This window comes from Aquila chrysaetos, chromosome 17 (assembly GCF_900496995.4).
Source record: "Aquila chrysaetos chrysaetos chromosome 17, bAquChr1.4, whole genome shotgun sequence".
NCBI lineage: Eukaryota > Metazoa > Chordata > Aves > Accipitriformes > Accipitridae > Aquila > Aquila chrysaetos.
Window position 1 is genome coordinate 9,126,052 of NC_044020.1, and position 23,849 is coordinate 9,149,900.

The 23,849-nt window shown below is 41.2% G+C and overlaps 1 protein-coding gene across 1 annotated transcript in view; it reads left to right on the forward strand.

Moving 5' to 3' along the window:
• Window positions 1-23,558, forward strand: part of AGK (acylglycerol kinase) — a 38,820-nt gene extending 15,262 nt beyond the window's left edge. The window contains exons 5-16 of the mRNA XM_041129494.1: window positions 30-105; window positions 1,474-1,566; window positions 2,519-2,551; window positions 4,532-4,626; window positions 6,656-6,725; window positions 7,508-7,587; window positions 9,667-9,724; window positions 13,237-13,384; window positions 14,496-14,593; window positions 16,855-16,925; window positions 21,274-21,358; window positions 23,093-23,558. Of these exons, the coding sequence (XP_040985428.1) occupies window positions 30-105; window positions 1,474-1,566; window positions 2,519-2,551; window positions 4,532-4,626; window positions 6,656-6,725; window positions 7,508-7,587; window positions 9,667-9,724; window positions 13,237-13,384; window positions 14,496-14,593; window positions 16,855-16,925; window positions 21,274-21,358; window positions 23,093-23,230 (1,045 nt within the window). The 3' untranslated portion in view covers window positions 23,231-23,558. The remainder of the gene's footprint in view (window positions 1-29; window positions 106-1,473; window positions 1,567-2,518; window positions 2,552-4,531; window positions 4,627-6,655; window positions 6,726-7,507; window positions 7,588-9,666; window positions 9,725-13,236; window positions 13,385-14,495; window positions 14,594-16,854; window positions 16,926-21,273; window positions 21,359-23,092) is intronic.
• Window positions 23,559-23,849: the final 291 nt, after the last annotated feature.

The following is a 23,849-nucleotide window of genomic DNA, read 5'->3' on the forward strand; positions in this document are numbered from 1 at the left end:
TGAAATAGTTTTTACTCTGTTATTTCTAGCAAAGCCAGGAACCTTTTTGAAAAGAATGCTGCCCCAATTTTGCACTTATCAGGCTTGGATGTAACTGTGGTTAAGGTAAGAACTGATAGGTTCTGCAAATATAGATATATTGTCTGCTCCGCTTTCTCATCTTGAAGAATTGAAATTAAATTCTGGATGCATTTGAAATTCTCAGTTGTCCTGTAGACATCCTGTGGGAAGAAATAAATACTGAGATATTAAGCTGGTACTTAATCTTTTCTTTTTAATTCACAGTTAATTTACAAACTGTGTACTGAGTTTTTAATTTTCAGCTAAAGCAGTACATGTGCTTGTCTGTCTGTCTAAAGCAGCCCTTCTATAATTCATGTTTGAGAGAAAACTCTCTAAATATTTGAGTGCTGGCTAGTGGTGCGTGCCAGTCACTGTTGAAATTGTCGATTCTGCCTGAACTTGCAGAATTCAGAAGTGAGGAAATTTGACGTGAAGTGGAACTGTTCAGATTAATTAAAAATAACCTTTTATTTTTACAATGAAAATATCTCAGTGTATACCCAAATAATTCAACATTCCCATCACGAAAGCAGAACACTGAGCTCTAAATGGTGTGAATTAGCAGAGAGGTTTTCTTTGGAAAGAGAAGAACAAGTAAACATGAAGGGATTCTGATCTTTTTGCAGGTTTTTGAGGCTGTGATACGTGAATTCTTTAATAGTCACTGTGTCCTAACAGTGAAGTACTCTAATATGTATATTTCTGTCTTGGAATCTTTTTCACAAGATTTAGTGTTAAAATGCTGTTTTATTAATGCCTTTCTCTGCTCATTGAAAATACATAGTCCCACCCTAAGAGAAAAAAATTATTTTGCAAGACTTAAAACTGATGCTTTGTAGCTGCAGGCCTGACAAGTTAGCTAAACAGGGCTGGGCCAGTAACTGAGGCTGACATGTCCCTGTAAAAGACATTCATTTTGCAGAAAACTGTTTTGATGGTTTGGAATATCAGTGTACTCTTTGCCGCTAAACCCATTGTCAACAGCTTGCTGTTGGGCAGTAGCCTTTTGTGTAGCTGATTCTGTGTTTCAGGAGACACACTTGAGCACTTCGGCTGCTAAAGATGCTGGGACTTTTTCTGCAAGAGCATGATTTGCTTGTAGTTTTGTTTCAGTGTAAAACTACCTGGAAATATGATTATTGCTGCCATATTTTAGATCTACTGAATAAGATTTACTCTGATATTTCATTTAGCCTTTGTGTGTGCGTTTGCTTGCACATATTGTATTAGGCAGCAGACTTGTTTTCTAAGTTGAAGAAATTTCAGTGAATGTAAGTAATATACAGTACTGTGTGCCTATATGAGAATAACTATTAGGCAAATGGCTAGATGATTCTTTTTTTTTCCTGTAGAAGAAAAATCCTAGAAATAGTCACTTGATTTCTCATGTTTGGATTTCTGTTTCTTCAGACTGATTATGAAGGACAAGCAAAAAAGCTGCTGGAATTGATGGAAACCACAGATCTGATCATTATTGCAGGAGGAGATGGGACAGTACAAGAGGTACTGCGGGAGCTTTGTCCTGGTTTGTTGAGAACCATAGTCAGGCTGAGGGTGAGAAGATTGCGTCTGTGTAATGTAGCAACATCATAACAAGTATTACTAGAGATTTGTCCATTTTAGTATCTGTGTTTTCAGTCAATGTTATAATCTTCTGGGGACAAGAAAACTCTGCTAGTTTTATTGTCTAAAAGTGATGATGGGAGTGGGGGCAGAAAGAGTGTGTGACATAACTATCTTCCAGAATTTTATTCTAGAATGAGAAAATTATTTGGGGAGACATGATTCTAACTTTTTCTTTCTGTGTAATGTAGCTGTAATGGCTTAATTTTCAAAGTTCATTCCTCTCTGTACTCCCCAAGAGGAATGCATGTTTTGCTAAGTGGGAATCAAATAATTTAAAAATTACAGGGGAGTGATAACAAAGCATGGTATGTATTTAATAAATGCCTATTGTCAAGATGATTAATGACAGGAGCAAACTACCAGCAGAACTGGGGGATACTCTATTTTTCAAGGAAGGCTGTATTTTATTAAAGCATTTCCTGGAATGCTAACTACTGTCCTCATAAGGCAATGGCTAAATGAAATGCAATGACCTTAAAAGAAAGTGGTCAGAATACATCTGAAAGCTTTTCCTGGCCTTAGAATTGATTATTGTTAATTGCACACTGATCAGTGCTATTTTTGCATTACGCAGAGCATTATTCGGTGTTAAAATGTTTACACTGGCATTGGTTGTGGTGCCAGCATACACTCATGGGCACTTGTAACCCTGCTATTTCCACCACGTTTGCACACTGAACATGCCTCCTTTCCCATGTAGCACCTTCCATAAAAGAGTAGCTGCTCCTTGAATCTTTTCCAAAGAGTAAATGTGGGTATGAATTTCGTAGCTTTCTACTGTAACTGAAAACCAAAATTCTCAGAGCTCAGCATTTCCCATGTTTTTCAGGTCATAACTGGACTTCTCCGCAGAGCAGATGAGGTGAGAACGTGTCACTTTTTAAATTTTGTTTATTTCTTAGACAAAGTGTCTTGTACAGCCACTGTGATCTCTTGGCCTCACTGTCTTCTACAGATGTGTTGCTTACTGATCTGAAGCCAGCTTGCTGCGTAATAAGTCAGCCATGCTAGTGTCCTGCAATTCTGCCCATTGTTCCTTATTCCCTTTCTCAGGGAGTGCAATGGCTCCCAAGCCATGGCTTTGGGAAGTTTCCAGTGTCACAGCAGGGACTGTGGAGAAGCCAAATGCACAACTTTCAAAGACCCATGGACCAGCTGTGTATGCTGCTTTGTTTGGCAGAAGCATTGGGCAAAAGTACATGTTTTTCTTGTATTTGTACAGGCTTGAAACCGAATTCAGTTATGGCCATGCCTCTATTGCTTTATGATTGCTTTGCCATTTTTTCAAGCAGTTAATATCTACCTACGCAGATGGCTGCAGAAAGCAAGTTTTAACCTCTCAAGGTGGATCGCTCCGAATGGAAATGAGAGTGATTTTTCTTTTTAAAGAGGGAGGACAGTGTTATTGAAGAAAGGAGGGGATCATTGTTCCCAAAACCTTCTGGCAGGAGCTGGCAAAAACTCAGTTAAATGATCCAGACAAGATTATGATGATATCCTTGGCAGCTAGAATTGTATCTGTTTAGGCAGTTGCTTTGCCTGAATGTGACAAGAGAAACTCTGCAACCAAGCCAGTATTTTTAAAGGGGCACTGGCTGTATCAATTTTGAGACATCAGTTTTTTAAATTTAATATTATTATAGTTGGCCCCTGAGACCTCTATAATCTAAAGATACTGGAAGAAAAGTTTTAGAGGCTTTACTGGCTAATTTTTTTTTCTCTATTTTTTGACTTACTATCTTGATGTAGCTTGGGTTGATTTGCAGTAGCGTGGAAACTTCTGCATCTGGCACTGTTTCGGGTGGAATACTGCACTGTAGTAGGGTCACTTTATGTCTTTGGCCAGGGAATTCTTCTTGTCCTTCATATCACTGTCTTAGGAGTAGAGATGTGCAGTTCAGCCCCCTCACTTTGTGCTCTGCTTCCCTTTTTACTTGGGTATGTCATACCACTGTTGCCTGGATAAGAAGAGCCTATGCAAGGTACTCCATAAACGCTGTTCCTAGCAGCCAGGGGAGCAGAGCACGACCGCATGAGCTGCAAACAGCCTGTCATCTGCATGCTGTAAAACAATTCTGAAGAAAATGAGAGAAGGGTGTTTGAGAAGTGTTAAGATTTGCAGGTGACACAGAGATAGCAAAGGAGAGCAGGTGGGCATGAAGTGAGAGGGGTATTGCTTAGTCGGTGTGGATTTGCAGTATCATGGTGCTGCTAGCAGCAGTGCCCAGCAGGGAGAAGGTACGTTGTGATATAGGGTAGTTTACATTGATTTGCTGACACGCTTCAAGAAGCACAGTTTATTATGATGTATGGTATAATAACATGCTCCTTCAACAAGCCCTTTTGCTGAACTGTGGTACAGAAAAATAACATGGTCAATGACTTCCAAAAATTAGACCTTCTGCTGCTTCATGATTTGGATGCCAGAGGAATCAATTAATTTCCTTTTCTTAACTGAGAAAATATCTTTGCCATGCAAGGTTACTTTATCAGAGGGGGATTTCCGCAATGGTAAATGAGATTCAGAGCTTGTGATGCCACTGTCAGTATTAAGAAAGATGGCAGATTGCTGACAGAATCCATGCATTAGTTAGGACATGGCTGCCAACCTGCATGTAATAATGCTCTTAATGATTACAGAAAGCTCCTTTGGACCCAGTTGGCAGTAGTGGATTCACAGATTCGGATGCCATGTTCTGAGTCATTATGTATTACTGCCTCATTTAAGGAAGGGCCTGGCTGCTTAATGCCGAAGGAGTGATATCAGACGCAGCTGTGATCTCCACACAGGAAGCTTCGTTCAGCTGATGCAAATGTTAATTTACTCTCCTTGTGTGTCCAGGCTGTCTTCAGTAAGATCCCTATAGGATTCATACCTCTTGGGAAGACCTGCACTCTGAGCCACACGCTCTACCCTGAGAGCATGAACCAAGTCCAGTAAGTATTACGTGTTTCTGAAAGGGGGCTTTTTGTTTGTTTGTTTTCAAGAAGTAGTGCTTCTCAGTAGCTTGATACTTTTCTTTTTCTTCTGTGTTACATAGAAATTGGCAGTCTCTGGGCAGAGCCTGATGATTCTCTGGACTTCCCTGAGTTAATGACTTCCAAAAACTGACTAAAAATTAAAAGAAGGAAATGTATATATTATTAGAACATGAAATCATTTGCTGTGGCTTATTTCTCTGTGGTCATGTGATACTCAGGGTTTGGCATGTTTAAAAAAAATAATCAAAACTCTTAGGAGTAGTCAGAAGTATAATAGCAGGGATATGACAAAATAAAACAAAAAAGCCCTCTTTCCATCTCTTCTCCAGTTTAAGAATTCTAGAAACCAGTCTGCGTATAACCTGGTTAGCACCTGCAGAGTAAGGCATACAAGAATATCTTTATGGGGAAGATTGGATCCCATTACTGACTTCTGCAGGGTTTCTCACCCATCCCTGTGATGGGGGTGATGTTGGCAACTCTCCAAAACCTGGATCTATCAGCATCCTGGATATGATCCAGTCTGGCAGTATCTGTTGCCTCCATTTCAGTTTGTTGTAAGTTTGTTTTGCCCACTTCTAAAGTAAAAAGGCTAGTCAACTAATCTTTCTTTTCCCCACACTTAATTTCTTTTCAATTTTTTCCTTCCTCTTCTCCTATACTAATGAATATATTGCTCCTTTCTCCTGAAATCTGTTCACTCTGATTCTCCCAGTAACTCATTAACATTCTTCTTTGCGGAACCCTTGCTGGTATCCATCATACATAAAACCCAGGAGCCAACTGGCATAACATCCTTCATGAAAACTACCAGAGTGCTTTGAAGCTTGGCAAGATGGACAAGGCTGTAATCAGCAGCTAAGATTAAAATAATAATTTATGTTTGGGTTCTAAAGAAGCTGTTTGAAATAAATGATCTTCTTGTCCCAAGGTAATGAACTATGCAGGTGCAACTGCAGCATATTGGTGAAGTTGAAAGGAATTTGGTCAATAGGCTGCTTAACAGCCCACACCAGTAACAGAACCTGACTTAAGTGCAGAAGTGATATTTTAAAAAGAAATATTTGGGCTTTGGTTCCTTCAGCACTATTAGATCTTACCTTTGGAGTGTAGGAACTGTGGAGGTCTTACAGAAAGGTAAGAGTTAGGAGAAAAGAAGGGCTGAGGTAAGAACAGCTTCCTTCTCTGTCTCAGTATTCCAAGCCTGATGAAGCCAAGGGCAATTTCTCCTGCTGAGTCATGTGAATATTGGGCAGCATCTGAAAACTGCATTTGGTTTTCGTTGTTTTTTTTTCCTTGTCCAGCTGAGACACTGGAAGTGTGCGCAATGTGGAATTTAAATTTTACCCAGCTTTGAAAACAAGGAAGGAGTTTTAATGAAATATATGCTTCAAGGTCTGAACATAGAGACTGCTTTATGAACTTGAACTCTTTGGTTACAAAATCTTTAGTGCCACGCTTTACAAGTTGAAATGATAAAGTGCATTAGCAACTGTCCACAACTTAATGGAGACCAAAACCACATGAGCACTGCTGAGAGGTAGATTTATGTTGATTAAAACCTTCAAAACAAATTAACATACTAAGGCAGTTGAGTCCCAGACACATGATTTGAGACCAGTGTCATGACCATCCCCTTCTCTCCCAGGTTGTTACGCTTGCCACCATGATTTGGGTCCTTAGTGGGTTAAGTATCCAAAACAGCAGCAAGTAACAGAGTTGGTGTGTGATCTGCCAGATTAGCTGAAGAAGGAGTAACCTCTGAAAAGCTTAGGCTGAGAACTTCCTTTTGCTTTTCAGGTGTTTTGCTGTTTGTTAGGACACAGACTTTGTCAGAGTTCTTTCCCTGAGGTTGTTGTGTGCTGCAAAAAAGCCACACCTGGACTCATAGTGGGGTTTGCTGAAAGAAAGTGTAATTTTAAATCTTACTTGTTTCCTTCCTTCTTGGTTATTTTCCTTTGTTTCTTTCCTGTTTGTTTTGCAGACATATTACCAATGCTACACTGGCCATTTTGAAGGGAGAGACAGTTCCACTTGATGTCTTGCAGATCAAGGTAAAAGTATCTGCTTATTTGGCACCCAACATTCCTAAAACTTTACTATTCTCATGTTGTTCTGTTTCCATGGACTGCTTTTTCTCTGTGTAATGCTGTCGTGAATTTTGGTTTATGGTATCAGCAGTTCTGGTGGCAGTTGTTTCTCCACTGTATGCTGTGACATCAGATAGACTAAACTGCAGAAAACACAAGAATGCCTGAACATCTATTTTTGAGGCTCAGAGAATATTGATGAATACAAAACTTACTAACACCAATATTTCTGTAGAAATGGGGAGAGAGAACAATAGCTGTCTGAGCTGATTTAATGCATTCATATGTATTGTGGAGTTAATAGCTTTCTTTTACACACTGAAAAATGTGAAATGGGAAAACCTTTGACTATGCCCTATATGGTTTTTGAATATTATTTTTCTGTTATGTTGTAGAATGGACATTTCTGCAGCGAGAACTTAGTGTCACTGTGCAGAGCTCCTTGCTTTTGGCTGACAATATCCACAAAATGAAATGGCTATTGCTGGGTGTGCAGTCAAACTCAATCAACCTCTTCAAAACTTCACCTCTTATACTCCTCTCTGGGAGCAGATGGAATGTGTAATGCTTAAATTCTGCTTAGTTTTATTGCTGTTAGCTATTTATCATACCTCTTATGTGAAATTTCACTTCTGGGATTAATCAGAAATCTGTTTCTATAGAAATGGTATTTTTCTAGCTGCAAAAAACAAAGTTGGAAACAAGATAAGAGAAAGCAATTTCACAATGTTTGGTTTTCTTTACAGGGCGCAAAAGAACAGCCTGTGTTTGCAGTGACTGGTTTAAGATGGGGATCTTACAGAGATGCGGGAGTTAAAGTTAGCAAGTAAGAAAATACTGGTTTTTGAAACTACCTTTTTTAGCATCTGTTGCCTAAAAGGACATACCCCCCTCTTGTAAAGAAGTCTATTTTGAGTGTAGGCATTTGACAGGCAGAGTCACCCGCTCTTGTTAGGTCTCACATTACACACATGGCAGTATACGACATTTCAGCATTTTTGTCATTTGAAATAAACACTTACTTGGTGCTGACCGGTTCTTTTGAGTATTTACTTTCTGCTTGCCTTGTGGTGCCCACTTCTGGAACTTTATTCACATTGTATCAGTGGGAAAAGCTCTCCCTTGAGTAAAGTCTAAGTAAAGTAATTGGCCATTGTTTTTCATCAGCTGCCAATGAAAAGACGCACGCAGACTCTGTAACTCAATTCCAACAAGGGACATCAGATGCAGTAGAAATGCCCTTCAGTTCCTGCCAGAAATGGCATGGACCGTGCTGTCTGACTGTTCTCTGAATGCTAAACTAATAATTGTTGGGCTTTCTGCAAATGGACATTTAATATGCCACTGTCTGTGTATCAAATGACTAGCACTATCTGGTGAAGGAGCAGCAGGGCCAAAGCAGTTCACTTCTCAAACTGCTACGGAGGAATTGCAGCACATGTCTCTGCTGCACAGGTATAAGGAAATACCATGTGTTTTGTGAATGAGCTGTCTTTGTCAGCAAGAGGTAGCAGACCACTGGAGTCTGTCTGGCAAATATTTGAGATATTTGAGTAGGTTTGAGAGGTGATGTGGGAGATGCAGTAAATGGTCAGGGTGTTTGTCCCTGGGAAGCAAGGGACATTCTTGGTAGCTTGTGTAGGTGCTGATTTGGCTATGCTGCAGGCTATCCTGCTAATTGCAGCCCCAAGATTAAGGAAGTACGCTTCTATTTCCTCTGCATTCTTGCTAGGCTTCCTGCCCATACTCTGTTTTTTGCCTAGTGTCGGCCTTCACATCTTTTCCTGCAGCAGTTCCCTTTCGTAAGAGTCTTTTGGACTCAGTGCTGGAGGATGACGGCGCCTTTTGTACGTGGGGCAGCATGATCATCCTCAAACCTCATTCTCTTCCATGAATGTTTTCAAATGCACAGAAAACATGCCCAGCTGGGAAAGCACTTCAGCCACAAATGAACGTGTGCTCAGAGTGTGCCTGGGACAAGAACCATGTGTGCTTGTCCTGGTTTTATACTTCTCCACTGCTTTTGGTCCCCATGAGAGATGGGTTATTGGGCTAAATAAACATTTGGTGTATTCCAGTACAACTGATCTTATACTGAAAACAAGGTACCTACTACAAAGGGAGTTAAGCCATAAGCCACAGTTCCAGAAATTTGTCTGACTATTCCTCTGCTAAGCACTGTGCTGGTGGTGACAATGTGCTGTTTTATGTTTTTGAGGTTTTATTATTTTACAGACAATTTAATGGCTTGATGGGAGTGGTGTGACAGTTGCACGCCTTAGTAGTTAATGATATACTTAGATTTGCAGTACTCTTGAGCTGATGGTATTTAATGTGCTTTGTTGACCTTCTTTGGTGGAAGACAGTGATCAAAATGTGTGCCAAGCCTGCTTAAATAGAGTCACATCTTTAGATTCTATACAATGCTCTATGGCTGGCAGGATTTTTATTTTGTAAAACATTGATTTTGATCTGAGCATCCTTTGGGGCAAATGAATGTTTGCTGGCTCTGTTCTTTTGTCACTGAAGCTGTTGATTTTGATTTGTTTCCTCCAACATCATTCTTTATTGCATGTTGTGGAGATGCATCCCACCAGCTGTTAGACCACAGACCTGTAGATCATTCCTAGTTGTGTCACATAACTAGGTAAAATTCTGCTACTGAGATGTTGCGCTGCCTGTAGTGAAGTTTGTGTACTGCATTTTGGTGACCTGTAACTCAGGAAAGGGATGTCACTGCTAAGCTGCTGGTGGAAACTAATAATATCACAAAGCTGAAGGCTGTAGGGGAGCACTAACTCCACTGGCAAACAAGTCACTGTGCTCTGACTTCATGGAAGATTTCTCCCTTTCCCAGTATTGACCCCTGGATATCTTAGAAGTTCTATTTGTGTTCTTTTTTCAGGTACTGGTACCTTGGGCCTCTGAAAACCAAAGCAGCTCACTTTTTCAGTACATTTAAGGTAAAGAGTATTTCTGAGTGTATTGGGTTTGTGTGGCAAGGTTTTGGTAGCGGGGGGGGTTACAGGGGTGGCTTCTGTAAGAAGCTGCTGGAAGCTTCCCCTGTGTTCGAGAGAGAGCCAATACCAGCCGGCTCTAAGACAGACCCGCCGCCGGCCAAGGCCGAGCCAATCAGCGATAGTGGTAACGCCTCTGTGATAACATTTTTAAGAAGGAAAAAAGTTGGGACAGATGGAAAATGGCAGCCAGAGAGAGGAGGGAGAACATGTAAGAGAAACAACCCTGCAGACCCCCAGGTCAGTGCAGAAGGAGGGGGAGGAGGTGCTCCAGGTACCGGAGCAGAGATTCCCCAGCAGCCCGTGGGGAAGACCATGGTGAGGCAGGCTGTCCCCCTGCAGCCCAGGGAGGTCCACGGTGGAGCAGATCTCCACCTGCAGCCCGGGGAGAACCCCACGCCGGAGCAGGTGGGTGCCCGAAGGAGGCTGTGACCCCGTGGGAACCCCGCACTGGATCAGGCTCCTGGCAGGACCTGCAGATCTGTGGAGAGAGGAGCCCACGGAGCAGGTTTTCTGGCAGGACTTGTGACCCTGTGGGGGACCCATGCTGGAGCAGTCTGTGCCTGAAGGACTGCACACCGTGGAAAGGACCCATGCTGGAGCAGTTCGTGAAGAACTGTGGCCCGTGGGAAGGACCCATGTTGGAGAAGTTCATGGAGGACTGTCTCCTGTGGGTGGGACCCCATGCTGGAGCAGGGGAAGAGTGTGATGAGTCCTCCCCCTGAGGAGGATGAAGCGGCAGAAAATAACGTGTGATGAACTGACCGTAAACCCCATTCCCCGTCCCCCTGTGCCACTGGGGGGGTTGGTAGAGAATCTGGGAGTGAAGTTGTGCCCGGGAAGAAGGGAGGGGTGGAGGGAAGGTGTTCTGAGATTTGGGTTTATTTCTCATTACCCTACTCTGGTTGATTTGTAATAAAGTGAGTTAATTTTCCCCAAGCTCAGTCTGTTTTGCCCGTGATGGTAATTGGTGAGTGATCTCTCCTGTCCTTATCTCGACCCACAAGCTCTTTGTTATATTTTCTCTCCCCTGTCCAGCTGAGGAGGGGGAGTGATAGAACGGCTTTGGTGGGCACCTGGCAACCAGCCAGGGTCAACCCATCACACTGAGGAAAGTGTTCTTGTAGTTGGGAAATTAAAAATGTTTATATAATTTTTCTGCAAGCTTTTGTGAAAGATTCTGGTAACAATATAAAATGGGAGTGACACTTGACTTGTTAAAAAAACCTACCAATTGATAGACTTAACTTCTGAAGAGAGGAAGAGGAGGAGGAATACTTAAAAAATACAATTTCTTTACTGAGGATCTGTTACTGCAAGATCACCAGGGGGAGCAAGTAACCACCTTTGAAACTGGAGAGCAGTAGTGGTGTTGATAAAGTGCTCTGTCACCTTTTCTCAACAGTCTCTCTTATGGTAACATTTCATTCTGATTTATTAGTCTGGCAGAAGTGTCTATAATTAGACTGCTCATGCATGTTGATAATCAGACTTCCATGTGTAGTAAAATGAACCTGAAGATTAATAGCTTATATCTTACCTTAAACTTCTCTGTTGCTTAAAGTTGATCCTGGAAAGATTAAAATTTGACCTGCATGAAAGGTGGAGGCATTTTCATTCACATGCTTTTCCTCTTCTCTGAACATAGAAGGAGCCTCATGAAAGGCTGTGGAAATACCCAGGAGCTGGTACAATAGATCAGATTGTGCAGTCCAGCCATGCTGTCTGTGATTGTGCCAATGCTTCCTTTATAGGAAGCTCCTGTAAAGGGGAGTTAAATTGTAATGTGTCCATGAAAGATATTTTTTTTTTTTTTTTTTTTTTTTTTTTTCCCCTCTCATCCCCGTGAAATTTGAGATGATGATTCTGTGTGCTGGCATTCTAGGTAGAAACCTATTCTTCACTTTTCTCCAGCCCCTTTCTCACTTTTGTTGAGTCCTTAGCCTCTGTTAGTGGTAGTGATAGTGGATTTCACTGGTAAGCTATTCATTGTACATTAAAAAGATCTGTTTAACCTGCTGAAGGTTAAAGAGAAGTGCCCACTTTTTCTGCTATTAAGATAGAAAAGTTTCTACCTGATCTCACCTAATTGTGGTATTCATTGCTTTATGTGCCTCTTATGTTATCATTTTGTTAATTTCTATAAGAAATGGCTCCAGCCTGTTGAGCTTAATATCTTCCTGGCTTCTCTTTGCTGTTGTGCACTTCATCTTTTCTGGTTTTGCTGTAGCTGTCCTTTGAAACAGGGTGACCTGTAGCTGAAAACAGTGTAAGGGGAAAGAGCTCACCTCTGATGTTTGTAGGGGCATTGTTATGACTGTAACCGTCTCTTCTAAAATAGGCTGGCTTAAATTATCACAGCATTGCTGCTTTTCTCTTTAATCATTAATACTTACTGTTTGTGTATTGCCCTGCTGATACAACCTCTGTTTGTCCTGTTTATTATGCAAGTATGATAGTGGAGTCTTTCCTTGCTCTCAGAGGTGGGAGGTGAATTAGCTTAACAACCTGTGCTATATGATCCAAAACTACTTCTAAAGTTTTGTGCATAGAAAAATAATTGTATTGAGTACATGTGGGCTCTTGGCTGGGTTATTTTAGTATATATATTTAAAAAACAGTCATATTATTCCTTCCATAAGTCCTACATTTTGAGCATTTCAGAAATTATTTTTAAAACAAAATGAGAGGAAATAAACTTTGTTAGCATCTGGAAGTATTTCAGAGCTAAGTCTCTTCTGTGTTCCATCAATTTCTGGCACTGGAATCTGAAATACCACCAAGAATAATGTGTTGCTTCTTTTTTTTCTTTTCTTTTCTTTTTTTTTTTTCCCCTCAGATGCTTTATAAAGCTCACCTGACTTGCCTTAAGACCTGTTGTATTGCTGTTTCTAAGCACCTGACTATAAGATCAGATCTTGATTGTTTGAGTTGTTGGAGAACAAAGGCCTGCTAAGTTTTAGTGCCCCTTGGCTGCACACAGCACTGTAGTCTTTGTTTGCACTAGACCCAGCTGTGTGGTTGCTCTTTGAGGTTGCCTTTGTGCCATGCAGAAACCAATTGTGCTTTCAGACGTTAATGTTGACCTTGCCAGTTTTGGTTGTTCACTCCAGCCAGAAGCAGCTGTGTCACCCTGCCACGCATCAGCAGCAAAGAAAACATCCCCTTACCCTCTGCTTATAGAGGGGAAAATACCTCACTTTTATGTGGGAAGGAGTAAATTAGTAGACTTGGGAAGTGTGGGTAATCTTTTTCAAGCTGCAAAAATGTCATCTCGCATATGAATCTGGAGGTTGGAGAGCTGTAAAATAGGCTGAGGCACTGGTGGGATCTGGGTAGCTCTGCAGGAGTACTTGGGAGCACAGAATAAATAGACTAAAGGATTAAACAGAATAAACAGGTAGGTGCTAAACAAGAGGCCCTTTATCTTCTGTCTTTTCTTTCCATGTAAATCCAAGGAATGGCCTCAGAAACGTCAAGCTGCTCTTATGTATCTGGGTCCAACTGAGAGACCTCCAGAAGAGCCAGAGGAGAAACCGTCCAGACCTCCTTTGTATGTGAGGCTTTACAGACGACTTCGGTTGTACTGGTCATCTCCTCCAAAAGGTGAGGTGTGTGTATTTTGGCATAAACTCACAGGCAAGTTTTACTCTTTTAATAGATTGGGGGGGGGTTCTGCTTTACTTTTCTGCTCTCTCATTTTTATATTATTATTATTTATTTATTATGTATTAAAACTGTGACTTTGTCAAGATACTTACAGTGGTATCTGCCAGAAATGGAACAGAGTAGTCCTGCCAGTGCTTGTGGTCTCATGAACAAAAGTGCATTTTGTAAAGAACCCAGGGCATTCCCTGGGCTCACAGTTACTTGCCATTGCTATGGAAGCCACCATAGGTGATACTTGGCACTTATGGGTGAGCTTCTTGAAGTCTTCCTCTTGTAGAATGGCTTCTTACTGAGCTGGCGAGAGAGGAGCAGCCCTTGTTTTCTGGGGTGGGGGGAGTTACTGACACAGAGAAACAAGTGTTACTTAAAATAGAACAATAAAACTTGGGCCATGCAGAAGCCTGAAGTTTCTCTTAGTACATTAAGTTTCTGTAACATGAATTTTCTTCTGTGTGCTCTGTGAGCCTCTCTTGGGTTGGGGTGTTAGCTATACAGTTCATGTGGCAGACTGCAGAAGGAAGGGGAGCGTGTATTTTGTGCAGGCTGGTGTGATGCAAAGTCCTTCTCATTCCTTCTTGGCTAGCAGAGGTGATTCAGACAGAAGCATGAACTAAGTGACCTGTATATGAGAACTGAACCATGGAGTTTCCTTCTCTAGAGAATACATGTTACCACAGCATCCTGAACATTGAATTCCTGGTTTTTTGGTAGCAGTGCTTCATGTGTTTTCTAAATGTTCCCGTAATACTAGCCCAAGAGATCAGTTAATCCCTGGGCATAAGGACTCATAGGGCTGCCATGTAATATGCTTGATAGTCTTTCCTGCTACTGTGTGAATGCTGGTGGTATTTTTTTTCTTTCCTTCAGTACTCTCAAGCCCTCTTTTCCTTTTTTAAGATTTTGAAGTTCGAAAGAAACAAAGCTAGTTGTCACAATGGGTCAGAGTGATTTTTGTGGCTGGCATCGATGTTTCACGCTTCATAGCAGTGAAATGATGGTCTGTGTAATTAGATTCCACTTAATGATATCTTCTCTTCTTGATTTGCAGAAATCCCCCAGGATGTAACCCCAGAGGACTGGGAAGAACTGAAGCTATCCACCATTGAGCTTTCCATTGCAACTCGGAACAGGCAGCTTGATCTGACAGTAAGACTACAGTATAACTGGATTCTAAATGCTGCCTGCCCAGTTTTCTTTTTTTGCTAAACTCCCATTTTTGTGTCTATATGAGTAAAACTTACTACCTTATGCAGGGAGGGGCCCATGACTGAATCCAGGAATGGGCAAGTTTCAAAGCTAGTGTAAAAGCACTGGGGACCCATGTAAGACTGGGATGCAGTGGGGTCAGGAAGAATTTGAACAATGAGAATGTTTCACTAGCCAAACAGAAGCTTTAGGATTGCCCAGGAGAAAACAAAGCATCAAAATAGGTACTACGTTCCTTCTTGACCCATGGGAGAATGATTCTGTTTTTTCAGCTGGTGCTTGAAGGAAGCTGAGCCTGAATGTCTGCCTGGAATTGTGGCTTTTTCTCTCTCTTTTGGCTTGCAGAGCAAAATGTTAAAAAGAACTGGGACTAGAGAAAGGACAGAGGCTACACTGAGTTGAAGGACAGGAAATGCAGGTGGTTGTGGAAGAGTAGAACCAAGGGAGCAAGGGAACTGTTCCTGTCATAACCTTCTCGGCATGTTCATGCTGTTCATTCACTGTTTTAAAACCTGTCTTTGGCTTATGTCTGTGTTTTGGTGCAATTTTATTGCTGTGAAAGCTATTTGGATAGATGTCAGTCTTTAATTTTACTGGAAAATGCTAACACAGTGATCTTGTACTGGTGAGCTGCTCTTCATTTTTTCCTCATGGCTGCAGGAAACCACTGCCACTACACCCAGATTAACAGGAGGTGTTGAACTTCCTGCAGTGTGTTTCCTGCTCAGAATTCAGGGTCTTTTAAGAACCTGAAAATTTGTGTTATATTGATAAGTTATCTCTGTAGGATCAGACAAAAAAAACCAAACAGGAAAACCGAGTCTTAAAGTTTCCTTCTGTTTTCTCCTTAGAATGTGCCACGTAAATTTTAGTTTCTTCTTCATCAGTGGCTTATGATTTGGACCACGAGTGTCCTAGTAATGGCAGAAGCTAGACAGAGGCTAGTATTTGGGTATTTCTTTTTTCAGTGGTTTCTAGATGGCACTTGAACAGAACAGTTTTGGTTGCTGAACTGGATTGGAGTCAGTGACGTAAAGTAAAAACAGACCTCCCAAGAACTGAAAATGTATCTCATTGCCAGAGACCAGCCCTTACGTCCTTTGGTATTTGGTTAGGTTTTGGGGTTTTTTTTTCTCCTTTATGCCTTCAAGATGCACTTTAATACTGGTATTGAACAACGAGGTAGGGTTCTCAGGTCTCTTGCATAGCTTAGAGAAATGGACAAGTGTATGTTAGGGCAGTCGTACTTTTCTGTTTCTAGAACTTGAAGTATCTTGATACTGCGTCTTTTTTTTCTACAGATGTGGACCCCTTGTAACTGCTTTTAACTCCTGCTCTTGAAGCCACTGTCCCTGTAGCTATCAAAGCTGAACAACAGCTCTCTTGAATTGATACCAGAGCGTATCTGCTGAGTATTGTCAGCCACTCCTGTCTTTGTCTCACCTCAGATTCATGCCTAGGCTACCCTGTTGAAGAGAAGCTGATAAAGCCATACAGGTGCAGCTCAGACAGTGCCAAGCCTACCTCTGCAGATACAGCAAAGAAATAAAATGAGTTATACTAATAGATGCATTTATTTTTACTTTTGTCATTTTGATTGCATCTGCATTAGGACTTTTGCCAGGACAGAAGTGTTAAAATAAATAAATAAAAAATGAATTGCATCTTAATCAAAGTTGCTTTCCTGGCAAAAGCTTTAATATATACTTGGTTTAAGGGCAGGCTGTAAATAGAAAAGAAGCTACGTAAGGAGTTTAAAGGAATGATATCAAGAACATTTTGACTTCCAATTTGTATTGTTTAAAATTCTCTTATTGTAGTGTTTAGGGGCCAAATGTTGCATCATTTTACTATTGCTTAAATTCATGAAAGACCCATTGATTAGAAATCTTTGTGAACAGATGTAAACCCAAGTGATCTGTTATTACTGTCTTTAGTGTGTGAAATGTAGCAAGAAGCCAAACGTGTGAATCATTATTTCACTTCTTGTGGTATTTATTGTTGAATAGTCATCAGTGAGAAATTACTCTCTCTAATTTATAATCCAAATCTCGAGTTGAGGGTAGAAAAAAGCATGAAATGCATCTTCTGCCTCCTTTTGTGGGACAAAGGACTGGGCATTTTGTGAACATAACGGCAGTATCATGGGTGTGGCATTTTGAAATGTTAACCGCTTGATTTCTGAATCTTTTTTTGCATAGCGCACTGAAGACTTCATGGATATTTGCATTGAAGCAGATACAGTCAGCAAAGGACAGTTTGTAAACAGAGGGTGAGTATGGGAAGGCTGCAAAAAGATGACAATCTCTGTATGAGTCGGAACACTAATTCTGAGAAGTGTGCTGTTTTTCTCTGATCTTGTGCTACAAAATTCAGAAGCAGAGGACTGCAAAGGACACCGGTCAGTATGCTTCATGAGGATTACGGATTTTGTTCTTTAAAATTATTACTAATTTTCTCTTTCTGGAAATGAGACAGAGCAGTCTACCTGGAGTTCTTCCTAGCTTCTGAGTTTGTTATACCTTTCATCTTTTTTCCCCATTGCTATTGATCAGTGCCACTTGGTAATAGTGTCATAATCGAGTTTTATAGACAGCCATACAGACTTATCCCCGGAATGTTTTAGCCCTAGCTGCTCAGTGGACTGAGAGGCAGGTCACAGAGCTGATACATTTGTGCTGGTGGTACCTGGAATTTTTGAACTCTGATTAGACAGACCCTACTTCTAAGTGAAGAGCTCCCTTGACTCGACTCAATAACTCTTATAAGAAATTAGGTTTGAGCTGGAAGGACTTTTGGAAGATGTGAATTTAAACGGGGACTTTAAGCAAATGTGTCGGTGCTGCTTGCACGTGGAGTAAGAAGGCTGCAGGTATGAAGCAGCAGCATGTAGAGAAAAAGTAAACGTGTATTGCTTCCTTTGTAGTGCGCTTGTTCCTTCTGATCTCTCACCAGACAAATCTAAGCTGCTTTTTCCAGCTCCTCCATACAGTCTCACTAGCAAATGCATTGCATCTTCAGTGCAGTTTTTACCAGCAACAGATTTGCCTACTGAATCTGAATGCTGTTCTGCATGTTACCTTATTTGTCAATACTGTTTTCTAGTCTTAGAGCTCCCTCTAGTGAAATCAATGGGAAGATTTCAACACAGTTTTACCTGCTTGTCATTACACTAATAATTCCTGCATGTATGTCTTGTTTATGATACTAATAGCAGCAGCAGGCCCCTTATTTGAGCATCCCACCAGCCTCAGTGGGTATAGGATCTTCTGATCTATGCATATGTGGTAGGTCAGGTTACCGCCTGCAACTGCTTTTAAATTGCATGAGCCATGTGGACCATAAGTTGCTTGGGACTGAAATCTGCTTTGAAGGCTACAGAAGGAAAGGAAGAGGAGATTTTCCCATTAGCAGCAAGACAAATCTGGCCTCTTAAAGGAGGGAGGCAAAGGAGATGCTATACTGGGTTCTTAGACACTTTGGTAGCAGAAAAAATGTGGATTAATTTGTGTGATTTAAAGAAAGGGTATTCGAGTGTACACCCACTGTAAAGAATGTCTCCCGTGTGGACTGTGGACATGCTTCACACAGTAGTATGTCTTATTTTCTGACTGCAATTACACTGTCATGCAGAAAAAGCCTCTGATGAGAGTTAACATGCCCTGCTGGCTAGAGCTAATTAGAGGCAGTACCAAAAGCTTTGAGCTGCTGCTCAAGCAAAGTTCAAAGAAACAAACTCTTTTGATTAAATAGTGTCCAAAAGTCTGTAGGTAACAAAGAAAAAGAGGGGTGTATGGGGTGGGGGAGCAGCAGGAAGGACTGGTTAGTCCTACAGAGAGGAGTTGGAACAGAAAAAACGTGCCCTGTTTTTGCAAGGCAAAATGAGGGTCTTCGGAGAAGCTCTCTACTGCACAATGCCCTTTGGCAGCTAGGTTTGAATCAAGCCAGTTATTAGGGGCTCCCCATTGCCTAGCACCAACAGGGTTTATCTTTGGAAATGTGTGAAGAATCTCTTTCGATTTTCTTCTTTTTTAATGAATAGTTTTAAACTGCACCAGAATTTGGGGGGTTGAAAAGGTTTTTAAGGAAAATACCTTATCAGTGCAGATATCAAGGTTTTTGTTGTTGTTTTTTTTTTTTTTTTTATATTGAAGAGGGCACTGACACAAGCTGATCAGAACTGATGGATCACAGAGGAAACCACACATCCAGTGGGAAAGTACCATGCAGGCTCAGGCAGTGTGTGGTGGGGAGTACATCAGAGTGCTAGTCAGCAACTGCTGTTGGATTTCAAAGGAAGGAGTAGGTCATCCCAGGTGTATAAAAGTGCCCTGTGGCTGTGGATCAGACTTCTGTGAACAAGAACATCTGCAGCAGGGGTAGAGCTGATGTTTAAGATAGGGTGGGGGTAGAACAGGGGGTTACACGCTAGTGCTTACTAAGAAGTGCTGGAGGGAAAGAGAGGGGGGATGGAAAGTGTAGCACTGGTAATGCACATCCTGGTAGCCAGCTTAGATTGTGTATATGAAAGGATGGAGAGCTGTCACTCCAGGGCACGAATACAGTTACCAGCTATGGTGCAGAAGACTGGGTTTTTTGGTTCGAGAGTCTTACTCTGAATCATTTAACATTGGCCGCTTCTGGAGATGAAAACTAGGTTAAAATTGTGTGGGTTATCTGCAGAAGGTGGTGTGGTTCTTTCTCTGCCTGTATTTTTGTGCATATGGAGTGGGATAAAACAATCCATTGAAACTGTTGCTGTTAGGCTTTGGTCTTGCTTCTGTTTCACTTTGCTGTCTTGCCTTGAGTAAGGAGTGGAATCAAATGGAAGTGATTTCTGATCCTTTTATACTGGGTCACTAGAGAGACAATCACTGCAAGTGGAGTTGTGTCTGTTTGCCTCTACCATTCTCCTTTGACTGATCTTTAGTTCCATGTCTTGTCTCTTTTGAGCTTACCTTGACCCCATAATTGCATCTATATAGAGCCTCATTTTCCTTCACGGACCAAAAAAATCTACTTGCTTACCAGAGTGCAATATCTAGGACCTTGTATGTTAAACTTCAAGCAGGTTAAACTTTAAGCGGGGAATCTTGCTGCTTGTTTGTACAGCACTGTATAAACTGACAGTATTGTATGCCATCAATGATTTATAATTTATATTGCCGGGAGGATGTTTAATTCCCTCACATTCACTCATTAATCTTTTAGTATATACATATTTGATTAAAACCAAACTTTCCACAGTTAATATTGCTTCCATCCTTCCCTGCCCTTTCCTTTGGTATCTTAGCTTTTCTTCCTTTGTCTTTGATTATCATCTCCTGTTTCAACCCTCTTTTCTTGTGTTCTTTCTCTGGGATTTTCTGTGATTTTAAGAGGCGCTTGCATTCCTCAGGGCATAGAAGGCTTGGTGTATAGGGAGTTCCTGACATGTTTTTGTGACATCTTCTCCTGGGAAATATTTAAATACAGTCTTCTTTCATATCAGTCTACAGAATAGACAGAAAAGTTGGGGACAGCTGGCATTGCCTGTTGGAGGAATATCTGTGGTAATTCTGCCATGCTTGAGAGCTGTGATACATTAACACTGTAATTCTCTGCTATCCCCTTTGCTATTTCTGTGTTGCTGTCTGTCTGGAGAGGGGCCCAAACTGAGGGGTTACTGCCTGGGGTGTGGTTTACCCTTTGTCAAAGGTCAGCCAAAAGGTTATATGTGTTTTCAGTCAGGAGGCCAGAGGTAGGTCAGTGTACCCAAGAGCTTGTGCTTACTCTGCAGCAGCACATGTTGGGAAAAGGAATTGCAACGCGCTATTCTTTAACCGTTGATCCAGTGACAGGACAGCAACCTAAGTCTTGAAAAAGACCACATGCCACTTGTATCACCAGCTTTCTAAGACAGGCAACTGCCTTTTATGTGCTCCCATTTGACATCCACAGAAGTAGGAAAGTAGAACTTCTGTAAGTACACTGTAAATAAGAATCTCACAGGCACCAGAAAAGAAAGAGTAACTGAAAAAAATGGATATATTATTTGGAATGGATAAAATGATGATCTGAGGGTTTCTTCACAAGAATAATATAAAAGCAGCTGGTAAGAAACATCATGCTGACAGGTGTTGATGTGAGAAGGGGAGGGGGGGTTGTTTGGTTTTTAGATGGTAGTTTGGTAATTTTTGTGGTTCAATATAACTATAATTATATCAGGTTTTTTGGCTTAGAGTTGTTTATGTTGCTGGTAAGTTATGTGGGTGCATGGGATATGAGGAGATGGTAGTCATTGCAGGAATTGTACAGTTCAGCATGTAAGTGAGGAGCCCAAAACTGTGCTATATGTTCAAATGTACAAAACTGTATGTTCAAATATATTCAGTGAGCCTCAGAGCGGAAGCTGGTTGGAGGCTGTCAGTGCATACTGATATGTATTGACTGTAGCAGAACAGGGAATGTCGCTATTTTACTTTCTCACAGTTAAACCCACAAATATTTGTATATATACATAACCTCTAACTTTACCAAATACATAGTGATTTACCAACCCACAATGACATGTCATCCCTAAAGATGGCTGTTTCTGAGAGAAACATCTCCTTACCTTACCTCTCTTTTGGTTTGAACAGAAGTCAGAAGATGCGTGATCCACATATGTGCCCTGAAGGGAGTCAGTACATCCAAGCCAGCAGATGCATCTTGCAACTTCCAGAGGTGAGAAGCTGAGGGAGCTGGAAAACTCTGTCACTTTATTTCCTCATACCAGTTGATGTTGCACATTAAGAAATCCCTACTCCAAATCTGGGAGGTTGATTACGCTGCCAGTGAGACGCTCAGTTCCTCAGTGCAGCAACTGAGTCCCTGGCCGAGAGACACATACCGGAATTTCCCAAGTGGCCTGTAAACCAGAGCGGGAGCTTCATTCTGCCAGTAAATAGCGGCAGACCTTTTATGTAGACAGCAGTGGTGGTTGTAAAGGGTCTCTTACTCAGGTGTATTGCATATGCATACCTTTTCCTTAGTATTGAAGACGTGTACGTTTTACCCTAGAAGGGGTTGTGCTGTAGAGAAGAAGATAAATATTAGAAGCTTTATGGAGACCAAGGAGGGTGAGACAAGGCAGTGGGGCTCAGATCACTATAGGGAAGTGTCTCAAAACTTAGAATAGATGAGGCTGAAAAAGAAGCCAAAACTGTGACCACCTATGTAATTTAGATTAGTCTTTTGTTGCCTCTTAGAAGAAGATGCTGTTATTGTGGCCTTGGGGAGGACAGTTTCTTGTTTTTACAAGGATGTGAAATCAGTCTCATAGATAATTTCTATCTTCAAGTGATCTAACATTCAGCAAAATAATTCCATATTAAGGGAGAATAGAATGTGCCAAAAGGTGAAAAAATCTGTTCCTACCAAGTGAAAATCGTGAATTACAATGTCATGATTAGCCAGCATCCTAATACTTGCATCAAACTCATATCATGGCAATTTTGTGATTCTGAAGGAATACTCTGGAGTGCTGGGCTAAGTACGGCTGAGCCATAAGTAAACGTTGTGGTATAAAATGAGCTGTTCATACTGCAGCTGCTGCGAAGATCTTCAGAGTATGTGTGCATGGCACAAAGCAGTGCTGTTTGACTTCATGACCTAGCTCTGATGAAGGAACTGGAGACAGCTTGGATGAGTCTCACCAGCTTTGCAGAGAAGCGGGATATGTTGATCCATGTGGACTGCTGTACCTCTGACTTCCAGAACCTATGCCACTTTCTCTAATCTGTGCTGTTCTGGCGTACGAGTTCACTTGGAGCTAGTTTGTGTATCCATGTAACATAGCCCTACCTTGAGTCAAGCACATCCAAAGCAGTCACCAAATTTGTTTAGGTAAAGTCAACCTGCCATTTTGATGAATGGTTTTAATCATTGGTGACTTTATCAGCGTTAACGAAAACACTTCTACTGCTGAGTAATTCCTGACCCATGAATTACTTTGCATCTCACGTTTTGGATCAATATAGTAAAACAATACCAAAAGGTGTTTGTAACACAGATTTAATAGGTGTTATTTAACAGGCACTTCTGCAGATTAGCTTGTGTCACCATTGGCAGACCAAGATCTAAGTGCATATAATTGTAGTTCCAATAGCAAAGAATCCTTCAGTAAAAACAATGTGGGTCATTAAAGCCCCCTATCATTTAATTATCACCAATTAGCAACTAAGTGAGGTAACATCTTATGCAACAGACTCTTAATATATTATGTGCTGTGAAGGATAGCTGTCACTGGGGTGTTGAGACCAAATAGGCTGGAAAGCATAGGGAAAGGGACATCTTGGTTAAGACTCAGCTAAGTATTCAATTGTAGTCTATTAGCAAAATCAGGTAATCAGTATTACAGCATTGCTGAAAGAACATGTTTGATGTTTAACCCTGATCAGCACTGTTATCTGTACACAGGGCACTGAGGGATCCTTTGGCATTGATAATGAGGAGTATGAAGCTATGCCTGTGGAGGTGAAGCTACTACCCCGGAAACTCCGGTTCTTCTGTGATCCCAGAATGAGAGAACAGATGCTCCATGCAGCAGTACAATGAGAATTCACGTTAAAGGAGCCAGTGTTTACCAGCTTTATCAGGGCCTTTTCAAGGCACATGAGACCTCACTGACTGGATTAACCCCGCCAGACTAATAAGCCATTTGGCTATTTTTATGTGCAAGGTACTTCCATTGGAAATGGCTGATTTGGCTAGTCCCAAAGGGGTTAAAAATGCAAATGAAAATTCTGAGAAATGCATGTTAACTTGATGGCATCTTCCCCCCCCAAAAAGTCATCAGTGTTCCATTTACAGCACTGCAGGCTGAGTGCTGTGTGCCAGATGCTACTGCTTTAATACAATTGTATATTAAAGTAAAATGAAAGCACACTTGTCTTTGTGTTTTAAGAGTTGAAGTCTACTTTACCTATGTATAAATCTTGCAAAACCTGGGATCTTTGAAGAAATTTATGTTTGGGGAGTAATGCTAAGGAAGTCTATGAAATGTTGGAATTGCCACATTAAAACAGGTGGTTGGTTATCTATGTCACAAAATAAATTGGAGATAGGTGATACAAAGCTTCAGAGGAACTTTAAAAATTCCCCGTATGTATCTGGATTTTTATGGTGTTTTTTTTTTTTTTTTCATCTTGCCAGATCCAACAGCACAGAGTTCCAG